Below are 10,418 nucleotides of genomic sequence, written 5' to 3' on the forward strand. Positions count from 1 at the left end.
TTGACAAACTCTCTCTGTTTGATGTAATACCTCAACACAAAGCAGATTATCACCTAGGTGGTAGGTTGCCTCAGGGATTGTATCTGTGGTCCTTTGAGGTTTGTCTTCATTGGTTCTCTCAGCCATGCTGCCTTCACTTCTGAAATAAGGAAAACCCGTGCTTGTTTTTGAGTTTGTCATTCAGTAGGTTGAAAATTGAGGCACTCAGGCATCAACTGTCCATGTAGATACTGATTGCTTGGGATCCTGGAGAAATTATTTAACTTCTTATACCTCTGACCTAAGCTGCATTTGTAGGCTTATCAGAGAATTTGTCTCCATATTTGAATTTTACTTGGTGGAGATTATGAGTTTAATGTCATGTCACTGAAATACTACTGGAATGTCACCACCCTGTGTTCTCTCCTCCCACCCCCTTTTAAAAAAGAAATGGCTGTGTTGGGGTTAGGAAACAGAGAAGGAAATCTGGAAAATTTTCCTTTCACTATACATGTTGGCCAGAAGCCATTGGAAAATGTGCAGCACACTTCTGCTATATATTGTCAGCTTTTAAGAATGTTCTCAAAGACTCCTTTCTGTTGGCTGCTGCTATGAGTCTATTATGATTAGTGCTTGTAAGTGTTTTGCTGGTCTTGTTTCAAAATCAAGTTGATCTCTGATTTTATGGACGTTCAAAGTGTTTAATAAGCCCTCCAGAGAGGATCATTTTATGGCAAAGTAGAAGCGTAGCTCTGTGTACAGTGAAAATAATGTTTATTTCAGAGTATTTGACATTGTGGTGGGTGTTTTATGTAAATAATCCTTTTCAGTCTTTAGAAAAACCTAAGTGGTTTCGCTTTCCCAGTTTTCAGAACAGAAAAGCTCAAGCATAAGGAAGTTAATCTGCATGAGTTATAATTAAATCAACATTAATTAAATTATGACTTTGTAATTACATATAATTAAATTAGTATTAATTTGACGAGGAGTTACATTTTTACATCTTAGTAAAGGATGTCATTTTTTGAGGTCCATAGCTGTGGGTTAACTTCTTTAAAAATTGGAATATGATTGAAACGGTAAAATTTCCTGAATTAGAAATGAGTAAGTAACTCTAGAACTGTATTTTCTATGTTTTTGGTTGAATTAGTTAATTTCTACCTCAAGTTCCTTTGTATAGAGATTGAACATTGTTTTCTTATTTAATTGGTTAAATTGTTTATTGCTAGACTTTGGAGATGGAAAACTTAGGGAAATACAGTACTTTAAAATTACAAGTATGTCTGAAAGTTGCTGACCATTCCTTGCTAAGTGTGTTTGATGCCACATTATGGTTGTGAAAGCTACAAAGAGTTGGACACACTCTTTTTCTTTACAGTATTTGGGTTTGTTTTGTTGAATTTTGGCTCGTTTGTGAAAAGCCATGTGGATTTAGCAGATGAAGTAACACTTTGCTTGTTTTATAATAGTGTAACGGAGAGCGGGCTAAAGAAGAAGCAATCACACATTTTGAAAAGCTCTTTGAAGTTCTAGAAGAGAGGAAATCATCTGTTTTGAAAGCAATTGATGCTTCAAAGAAACTAAGGTTGGACAAATTTCAGACCCAGATGGAAGAGTATCAGGGGCTGCTAGAGAACAACGGACTTGTGGGGTACGCTCAGGAAGTGCTGAAGGAGACCGACCAGTCTTGCTTCGTACAGACAGCAAAACAGCTCCACCTCAGGTACGTGACTCTGAGCTTAGAATGTCACTGAATGCTGCGGCGCTGAGGGGTTCGCCGTTCTGTGCTGCGTGCAGTACCTCTTGCTTCACTCGTAACTAGAATGTTGCATGAAGTTTTCTTTTGTTAATCACATTGCAATTATTTAATCTGATTGGCCTCTTTAAGGAATCATTTGTTAATATAAAATATATCTGTCTGTAGAATACAGAAAGCTACAGAATCCTTGAAGAGCTTTAGACCTGCGGCTCAGACATCTTTTGAAGACTATGTTGTTAATACATCTAAACAAACAGAACTTCTTGGAGAATTGTCCTTTTTCTCTAGTGGTAAGTTTTAGTAATGGTAGACCCTCACTTGTTTAGTTTGAATTTGCACCGTGAAGAAGAAACACAGGTTCTCTTCCATTTGACATTATAAAGCAGCATTGTCAGTTGCCCAGACCATCATATCCTCCAAATCGTATCCCATTTATGTTTCTACAACCATGTTTTTGTATTATTTATATTTGTTTTTAATCTAGCATAAAAGCTAGATTCTGTTGGTTTGTATTTTTTTAAACTGTTAATGACATCACATTGTATATATCTTTTTTTTTGTCAATTGCTTTTTTGAGAAATTTAAGATAAACATTTGTTGCTACATGAAGTTCTGGTTTACAGCTGTATTTTAGCTTTATAGTATTCCATTATGTAAATTTTCCTACTGAGAGACAATTTGTTTCTGTTTTTTAATCTATTGTAAGCAATGCTCTGTTGAACATCTTTGTCAGTGTTTCTTTACGCATGTGTATGAGTTTCCCTAGGGCAGAAACCTAGAAATGATACCTCCAGGCTAAAAATGGCTGTAAGATGTTGAAGTGTTTCCATTGCTGTATGAGTTTACTTGGGCCTCCAACACAATACCACAGACTGGGTGACTTAAACAACAGAAATTTATTTTCTTATAATTCTGGAGGCCAGAAGCCTGAGACAAAGCTCTGGGCAGGGTTGGTTTCTTCTGAGGCCTCTCCTAGGCGTGCAGACAGCCATCTTCTCCCTCTCCCTTCACGTGGTCTTCCCCCTGTACGTAGCTGCGTCCAAATTTCTTGTAAGGACACTGGTCGTATTAGTCATATTGGACTAGGGTTCACCCTAATGGCCTGATTTTAATGGTATTACTTCTGTAAAGACCCTGTTTTTCAATGAAGTCACCTTTGAGGTACTGGGGGTTAGAACTTCAACACACACGTTTTAGTGAGCACAGGTCAGCCCATGACATTGGCTTATGTTTGAGTTCTGCTGCCTTCCAGCCATGGGGTCTTCCTTTCGTTCTTCCTTCTCACCTTTTTCCTCTCCCTCAGATTTCTCTTCTAGTCATGGTGAACAGTTACAGCCCTTGGGAAAGTATACTTATAGTTTAATTTCTGTGTAGGTATAGATGTGTGGATTTGTTTTCAGTCAAAGGAGACTTGTTAAAACTGAAGCATTATTACTGTGACTGCCTTTCTCTTCAAATCAATACCTCTGTCTCCTATCAGTTCAATACTGCCTTTGATGATCTTGTTTTTCCAAATGTACGGTGTTCTTTGAAATGCTGATTCTACTTCATATACTGTACTCCCCCTTTTTCCAAAATAAATACTTGGAATTTTTCATATACATGGTAGTCTACTTAGAAGTACAAAGTCCTGCCTCCCCCTAGGGATCCCAAAACAGTCTTTGGGAAGACGAGGCTGAGGGCAGGTAGTGTTGGGTTATGCTGGTGCGTATGAAAGAACCACTAAATGGACGGATCAGAATGGAAAGTAGTCACCTAGCTTCAGGCTTGTGGGTGCTCACCTCATTTTTTCCTGCGTACACCTTTTTTTAGTAATCTGTTTTCCAAAACAAGAGAAGAAAAGGGTATAGGGTGAGGCGTACTGGTCATGTTATTTTCTAACTAGCCTTTTTTTAAACATGTAGTGGGGATGACTTTCCAGATCTCATTGCTGCAAACACTGAGTTGCACAAATGCACACAGACATGCTTGTGCTTATCCATTGCTTATCCACAGCTGGGAGAGGTGGAGAGTTCTTTTCATTGCATACACGTCTCTGTGATTTGATATAAAGGTGTATTGATTTATGTGCACGTGTGCATGTGTGACTCTTACAGCTTATTTTTACCATATGACCAAAGCAGTGAAGCTTTTTGGAATTTATTCTATGGAAAGGATTATGAATATGCACAAAGAATTGGCTGTGATATTTTAATCATTGTATTTTTAGTGAAAAATTAGAAACGTTTCTGAAAATAGTTAAATGTTGGTGCATCCATATAGTGGAATGCCACTGGGAGAAAAATACTGGCAGGAGCTATACAAAATTATTGTAGTGATTATCTTTGAGTTATTTAGTTTTTATGTGTGTTTCATGTAGTTTCTGATTTCCTTACAAAAATATGTATCTTCTTTATACCAAGAAAAACTCATTTAAATTGCTTTGTAACTCTATTGGAGAAATTATGAAAGAAAATTCTATAATGTTTTATTAAAGTTTGTTTAATATTATACTCATCAAACTTGGATTTTAAAACATTTATTTAAATAATTATTTATAGGAGAAAACATATTAGAAATTTCACATCCAGGATTGTTACTCAGAAGGTGGAAACTGAAGGGCATATAGTTAAATTTTTTAATTTATGGTGTTTCAGAATTAATATGTAGAGCTAAAATTGAGTTTTATTAATTTTTGTTTGTCTCATTTTTCATTCTTCTTCCCCCCTTCAGTTATAAACACAAATATATCTTTTAAAGTCTGTATTTTATTTTTCTTTTTCAATTTTACTGTGATGAAACTTACCGTGAGATCTGTCCCCTTAGCAGATCTCAGGTGTGCAATGCAGGACTTTTTTCCGCAGACACAGTGTTGTTCTGCAGGTCTCTAGAGCTTATTCATCTGCTTAATGGGAACTTTGTTGATTGATAAGTGCCCATTTGTCTCTGCGCCCCAGCCCCTGGTAACCACTATTCCAGTCTTTGATTATGTGAATTTAGCTATTTTAGGGTAACTCACGTAAGTGGAATCTTGCGTTCAGTATTTGTCTTTCCATGTCTGGCTTGTTTTACTTATTAGCAGATCCTCAAAGTCCACCCATGTTGTTGTGGTTGCAGGAATTATTCTTTTTCTTACATGCAGTGTTATAAATTTACAAAGTTCTTGGAGCAGGAGAGAAATCCTTTAAGTGTTAACAATATATCATTTTTACTGAGGAAAAAGGTTCTGAAATAATATTTTAACATTGTTTTCTCTTTCGTAATTCTTTCAGGCATAGATGTGCCAGAGATCAATGAGGAACAGAGCAAAGTTTATAACAATGCTTTGATAAATTGGCACCATCCAGAAAAGAATAAAGCTGATAGCTATGTCCTTGAATATCGGAAGATTAATAAAGATGAAGAAATGTTGTCTTGGAATGAGGTAGAAGTGTGTGGCACAAGTAAAGTTATTTCAGACCTTGAGAGCAACGTGAACTATGCTTTCAGAGTCAGAGCCTACAAGGGTTCAATCTGCAGTCCTTGCAGCAGAGAATTGATCCTTCATACTCCTCCAGCTCCAGGTATGTGAATACTGGGAATACAAAAACGTAGAGTTGGAAGAGACTGTGATAAAAAAAAATAAACTAATTTGTCCATGTAGACCTGCATTAACATGAGCTATCATTTATAATAGATTCTAGAAAAGTAGATTCCATACCTAGGATTTAGAAATAGACTGAACCCTTGAATGTCACCATGTAGGCTGAGAACAGGATTAGATTTCTGACTTACATCAGATAGACCAAAACCTGAAGATGTTTGAGTGAGCAAGGTTATTAATTTGGGATTAATTATGTTTTTATCACTTTATAGAAATTGCTATTAACATAGAATCTAGGTAGATATTTTTACAATGTATTGGTATAATAACATGAAGTGTAATTTTAATTAACCTAATCCTAACTTGTCTGGATTTTCCAGCTCAGTGGTGACTAGCACACAGGGATGGAAGGCATGTATTAGAACCCTGTGGATAGCTTGCTCCACCTGCCCAGCCACCCTCCCTACCCCTTCCAAGTTAAGTCCAAGTTCAAAACCACTAGTACTGCTTAAACAGTGCCTGTAGAGCTGTGTAGAGCAAGTATGACTTACAGCTTAGTTGATACTGACTATAGCATCTCCATGGGTAAGGGACATTTATAACCAAAGTTGTGCTCATTCTGCTGTGCTGGTCAGAGCCTTAGAGGTTCCTTCAGTTGGCTTTTAGACCCTGTTGCTCCTGCCAGTTTTCAGTGGCTTATGTACCCATATTTTGTGCCCTCTGCCCTTCCTTCCCTTTTTTTTTTTCTTTAAATTTTTATTTTTTGCAGGGGGGAGGTAATTAGGTTTATTTATTTTCAGAGGAGGTACTGGGGATTGAACCCAGGACCTGGTGCATGCTAAGCATGCGCTCTACCACTTGAGCTATACCCTACCCCCTTCCTTCCCTTTTTTGTCCAGAGTGTACTGTCTACTCTCTGTTTTTCATGTACATTGTGGCTAGTTTAAAAAAAAATACAGATAGGGTTGGCTAAAATTATTTTTCTTGAATTTTAGTAAAATTCAAAAGAGTGTTAAGATTCATTTTTGCAAGTCTTAAGTAAATAATTTACAGTTTATGCAGTTTCTGCTTTCATTTTGGGTCTCTGACTGAAAGTGGAAGAAAAAAGAAACCTGAAAGTAGTTGCTGTTTTCAGTGACCAAGTGGAGGGGGAAGGAGGAAGGGAAATGCTAAAAGCTGTCTCCCTTTTCTCTGAGAGAAACCATGTGAATAGAGTGACCATCTAAATTTATTTTGCAAACTGGGAGACTTCTGAGATTGAAAGGAAGTGTGAATTACCATGCTAGGACAGGAGGGATTACCAGAAACAATGGTCAGTTTACATATGGAGAATGGTTTTAGCTTGCTAGCAGGCAATTTTTTTAAACTTGTGGTATAATATAGTTAAAATTTGCCATTTTAACCATTTTTAAGTGTATGTTTCAGTGGCATTGAGTACATCCACCATCACCACTCACAATGTCTAGAACTTTTCATTTTCCCAGCTGACACTGTGCCCATTAAACAATAACTCCCCATTCACAGCCCACCCCCAACCTCACCTGCCCCCAGAGCCTGGTACCTCTGATTTACCTCTGCCTCTATGAATTTGCCTATTGTAAGTATCTCACGTGAGTGGGTTTACACAATCCTTTTGTGACTGGTTTATTGCAGGGTTCATCCATGTTGTAGCATGTATCAGAATTTCCTTTTTAGGGGGTGAATGATATTCCATTGTATGTATATATCACACATCGTTTTTCCATTCATCTGTTAATGAGCATTTGGATTGTTTCCACTTTTTGGGCTAGCAGCCAGTAAATGTTAGGCTTAATAGATTTGAGTTGATAAAGATTTATGAAGGTGATGTTATCTTCATTCTGTAGTTGAGGAAATTAAAGTTTAGGTTATCCTCTAGTTAAATGTTTGAGCCAGGAATTCAAACCCAGGTATCTCTGAACTTGGGTGCTTTTTTTTTGGTACACTGCACACTGTTTCTCATGTCTGCCATGTTGATTGAAAAGGAAAATACCTTCTTAAATTGCTAATATTTTTCAAATTTATCAAATTTGGAATAAATTTTAAGAATATGTATGGATATTTTTGAAAATGTACAACCCCTTATTTTAGGGATAAAAGGACAGATTGAATAGTGTACAATATTTAGGATAGATAGGCTGTCATTCATAAATTTCTCATATATTTAAAATGTTTCTTCCTCTTTGAGATTTCTGAAGGTTTTCAGGTATAGAGAATTTACTGGAAGTTACTTGTAAGTTGAGGTTTTGGTTTGTCATGATTTGTGTACGGTAGAATGATATATTCATCATCTTCTCTTTTTTGTAATTTCTGTTTGAAAATCCTGTCAAATTTAACCATAAATTGTAGAAATGCTAATAAATAATTTGCAGACTAATTTTAAGCTCTATTTACAGTTTTCAGTTTCCTTTTTGATGAAAAATGTGGCTATAATAATGAACACCTCTTGCTGAACTTGAAACGAGACCGTGTAGAGAGTAGAGCTGGTTTTAACCTTCTGCTTGCTGCGGAGCGGATCCAAGTGGGTTATTACACGAGCTTAGACTACATCATTGGAGATGTGGGAATTACAAAAGGGAAACACTTCTGGGCCTTCCGTGTGGAACCGTATTCCTACCTGGTAAAAGTGGGAGTTGCTTCCAGTGATAAACTACAAGAATGGCTCCGTTCTCCGCGGGATGCAGTTAGTCCAAGGTAGCTTCTTTTATTGCTCTAGGACTTGATAATTCTTTCATTTTTTTTTTAAAAAGTAAACCTCCTGGTTTAGCAAGGTAAGACTGAAAATAGACTTGGATTTCCTTACTACATTTATAGAGTATACATTTCTGAGACTCAGGTGTTTTGGCTCTGCTTGTGTGGCTGGCTAAAATAGGGAGTCAGATTGTCTTGTATTCACACAGTGAGTAATGAAATTTAGCAGTTAAGTTTTTGTTTTTTTGTTTTTGGTGGGGAGGCAGCTAGGTTGGTTTGTTTCTTTAATGGAGGTACTGGGGATTGAACCCAGGACCTCATGCATGCTAAGCACACACTCTACCACTGAGCTATACCCTCCCCCTAGCAGTTAAGTTCTGATGCCGTGAGGAAATAAATCTGTTTTGGGTATCTTGATTATGGTATCAAAATTTAGAACTTTGAAAGTCTTTCACATCAGTTAAGGTAACTGATTATTAAGGTCATTATGTGATAAAAATGATATAAATTGTGAAATGCCTTTAAAGGCCATGCTTCACGATTGATATTAAGTTTAAGTTGTTCTTTTGTTAAGGGGTACAGTTTCTTTAAACTGTCCCGTAAGCACTTTACAAAACTGGGTCATGGTAAACACATTTACATGGCAAAAAATTCCAGTTTCTTGAGATTTACTGTTTAATGGAGACTGTACAGTTTAGTTTTTTTAGATGGTATTGTGTGAACCAGCCCAGACAAATAATTTTTGACTGTTTATGTCTACAGAAATCCCAGATTAACATTCCAATGATAGGAAAAATTATTGCACCAACATTAGAAATTTAAATAACAGTGAAAATTATAGTAGGGAACTAGTTACTTAAACATAGTGGCATGTCTACTTGGTAGATTATTATTATTAATAATGTTTTTTAAAAAGTTTATAACATGAGAAATACCAAAAGTGAAAAAACTTGATTAAACTTGCTGATGTAGTATGATCACAAATATATGAGAAGCAAACTATGTATGGGGGGAAAAAACGAAGGAACTTTGTATCAAAATTTTATTTAAGATGTTACTATTTTATAATTGACGGGGGTGAGTTGGTGGGGGGGGACCCTTCGTAACACTTGCTTACGTCATAGATCTACGTAGAAATCCTAGCCAGGAAATACAGTTCTTAGGGGGAGGAGGAAGCATGCTTTTTTCTCCTGCATTATTTTGCGGTGCTCATTTATTTTACTTAGTCTGGTAATTCCTTGGATTAGGGAGCCTATCTTGGCTTTTTATTTTTTTAATATATGATCTTGTGCTGTAAATATTTAATCTTTGTTAGGTTCCTTCAGTTCCCTTCCCTCTGCTTTATTTTTGATAGACCAGAATTATTTTTAGATTCTCATCTGTGTATATATCTAGGTAAAGTTGGATGATATTTTATGACAGAATTTGGGGCTGAGTCTGTGGTGTAATTCTAAGTGGCAATGTGCTGTCCTTAATGTTAATTGATTATGGCTTAACAGAAAGTTTTTGATGTAGAGTGTATTTTAATTTTCAATCAATGTATGTTACATTGTGGAAATGTTTTGAAGCTACTTGAAGGCCTGTCAATGATGATACAGATAAGATTCTGCTTTGTCTGTGTGTTGTGTTTTAGATACGAGCAAGACAGTGGGCATGACAGCGGAAGTGAAGATACCTGTTTTGACTCTTCACAACCCTTTACATTAGTTACTATAGGCATGAAGAAATTTTTTATACCCAAGTCACCTACTTCTTCCAATGAACCTGAAAACAGAGTTCTTCCCATGCCAACAAGTATAGGGGTTTTCCTCGACTATGACAAAGGCAAAGTGGGTTTCTATGACATGGACCACATGAAATGCCTTTATGAGCGCCAAGTGGACTGTTCGCATACGATGTATCCAGCATTTGCATTAATGGGCAGTGGAGGAATTCAGCTCGAGGAATCCATCACAGCAAAATATCTAGAATACCAAGAGAACATGTAGTTTAAACACCTAATGTGACTTAGGATAAGAAATGTGAGCAAAATAATGCCTTGGTGTTAACCTTCGTAACTAATTACATGTCATCTAAGTATTCTGTTGCCACATTTGTTTTTTGTGTATGTTTCTTCTTAAAACACTGAAAACCTGAACACCCTTTCTGCCTTTCACAAATAACAGGAAGAAGATATTCTTTCCTAGTGAACACTGAAATAGGTAACTGGCTTGTCTTTGTATGCACAGGAAATCTAATTTATTTATGTCAGTTTGTGTTGCTCATACATTCTTTTTTTTTTTTTTGAGGGGGGATACAAAAGTATTTATTATGCTTCTTTTGTGTTTGGTTTTTCATTTTTATATCATGTTTATGTTCTAAGAGAAGATATTTTTAAAATGCCTTATGAATAGAAATTAGTTTTAAGCA

The 10,418-nt window shown here is 36.3% G+C and overlaps 1 protein-coding gene across 2 annotated transcripts in view; it reads left to right on the forward strand.

Moving 5' to 3' along the window:
• TRIM36 (tripartite motif containing 36) overlaps positions 1-10,088 on the forward strand; it is a 28,603-nt gene extending 18,515 nt beyond the window's left edge. For both annotated transcript variants that reach the window (XM_072958073.1, XM_006203961.4), the window contains exons 6-10: positions 1,449-1,702; positions 1,904-2,028; positions 4,990-5,280; positions 7,715-8,012; positions 9,643-10,088. In XM_072958073.1, the coding sequence (XP_072814174.1) occupies positions 1,449-1,702; positions 1,904-2,028; positions 4,990-5,280; positions 7,715-8,012; positions 9,643-9,997 (1,323 nt within the window). In that variant the 3' untranslated portion in view covers positions 9,998-10,088. The remainder of the gene's footprint in view (positions 1-1,448; positions 1,703-1,903; positions 2,029-4,989; positions 5,281-7,714; positions 8,013-9,642) is intronic.
• The last annotated feature ends 330 nt before the right edge of the window (positions 10,089-10,418 follow it).

The sequence above is a fragment of the Vicugna pacos genome, chromosome 3 (assembly GCF_048564905.1).
Source record: "Vicugna pacos chromosome 3, VicPac4, whole genome shotgun sequence".
NCBI classification, from domain to species: domain Eukaryota; kingdom Metazoa; phylum Chordata; class Mammalia; order Artiodactyla; family Camelidae; genus Vicugna; species Vicugna pacos.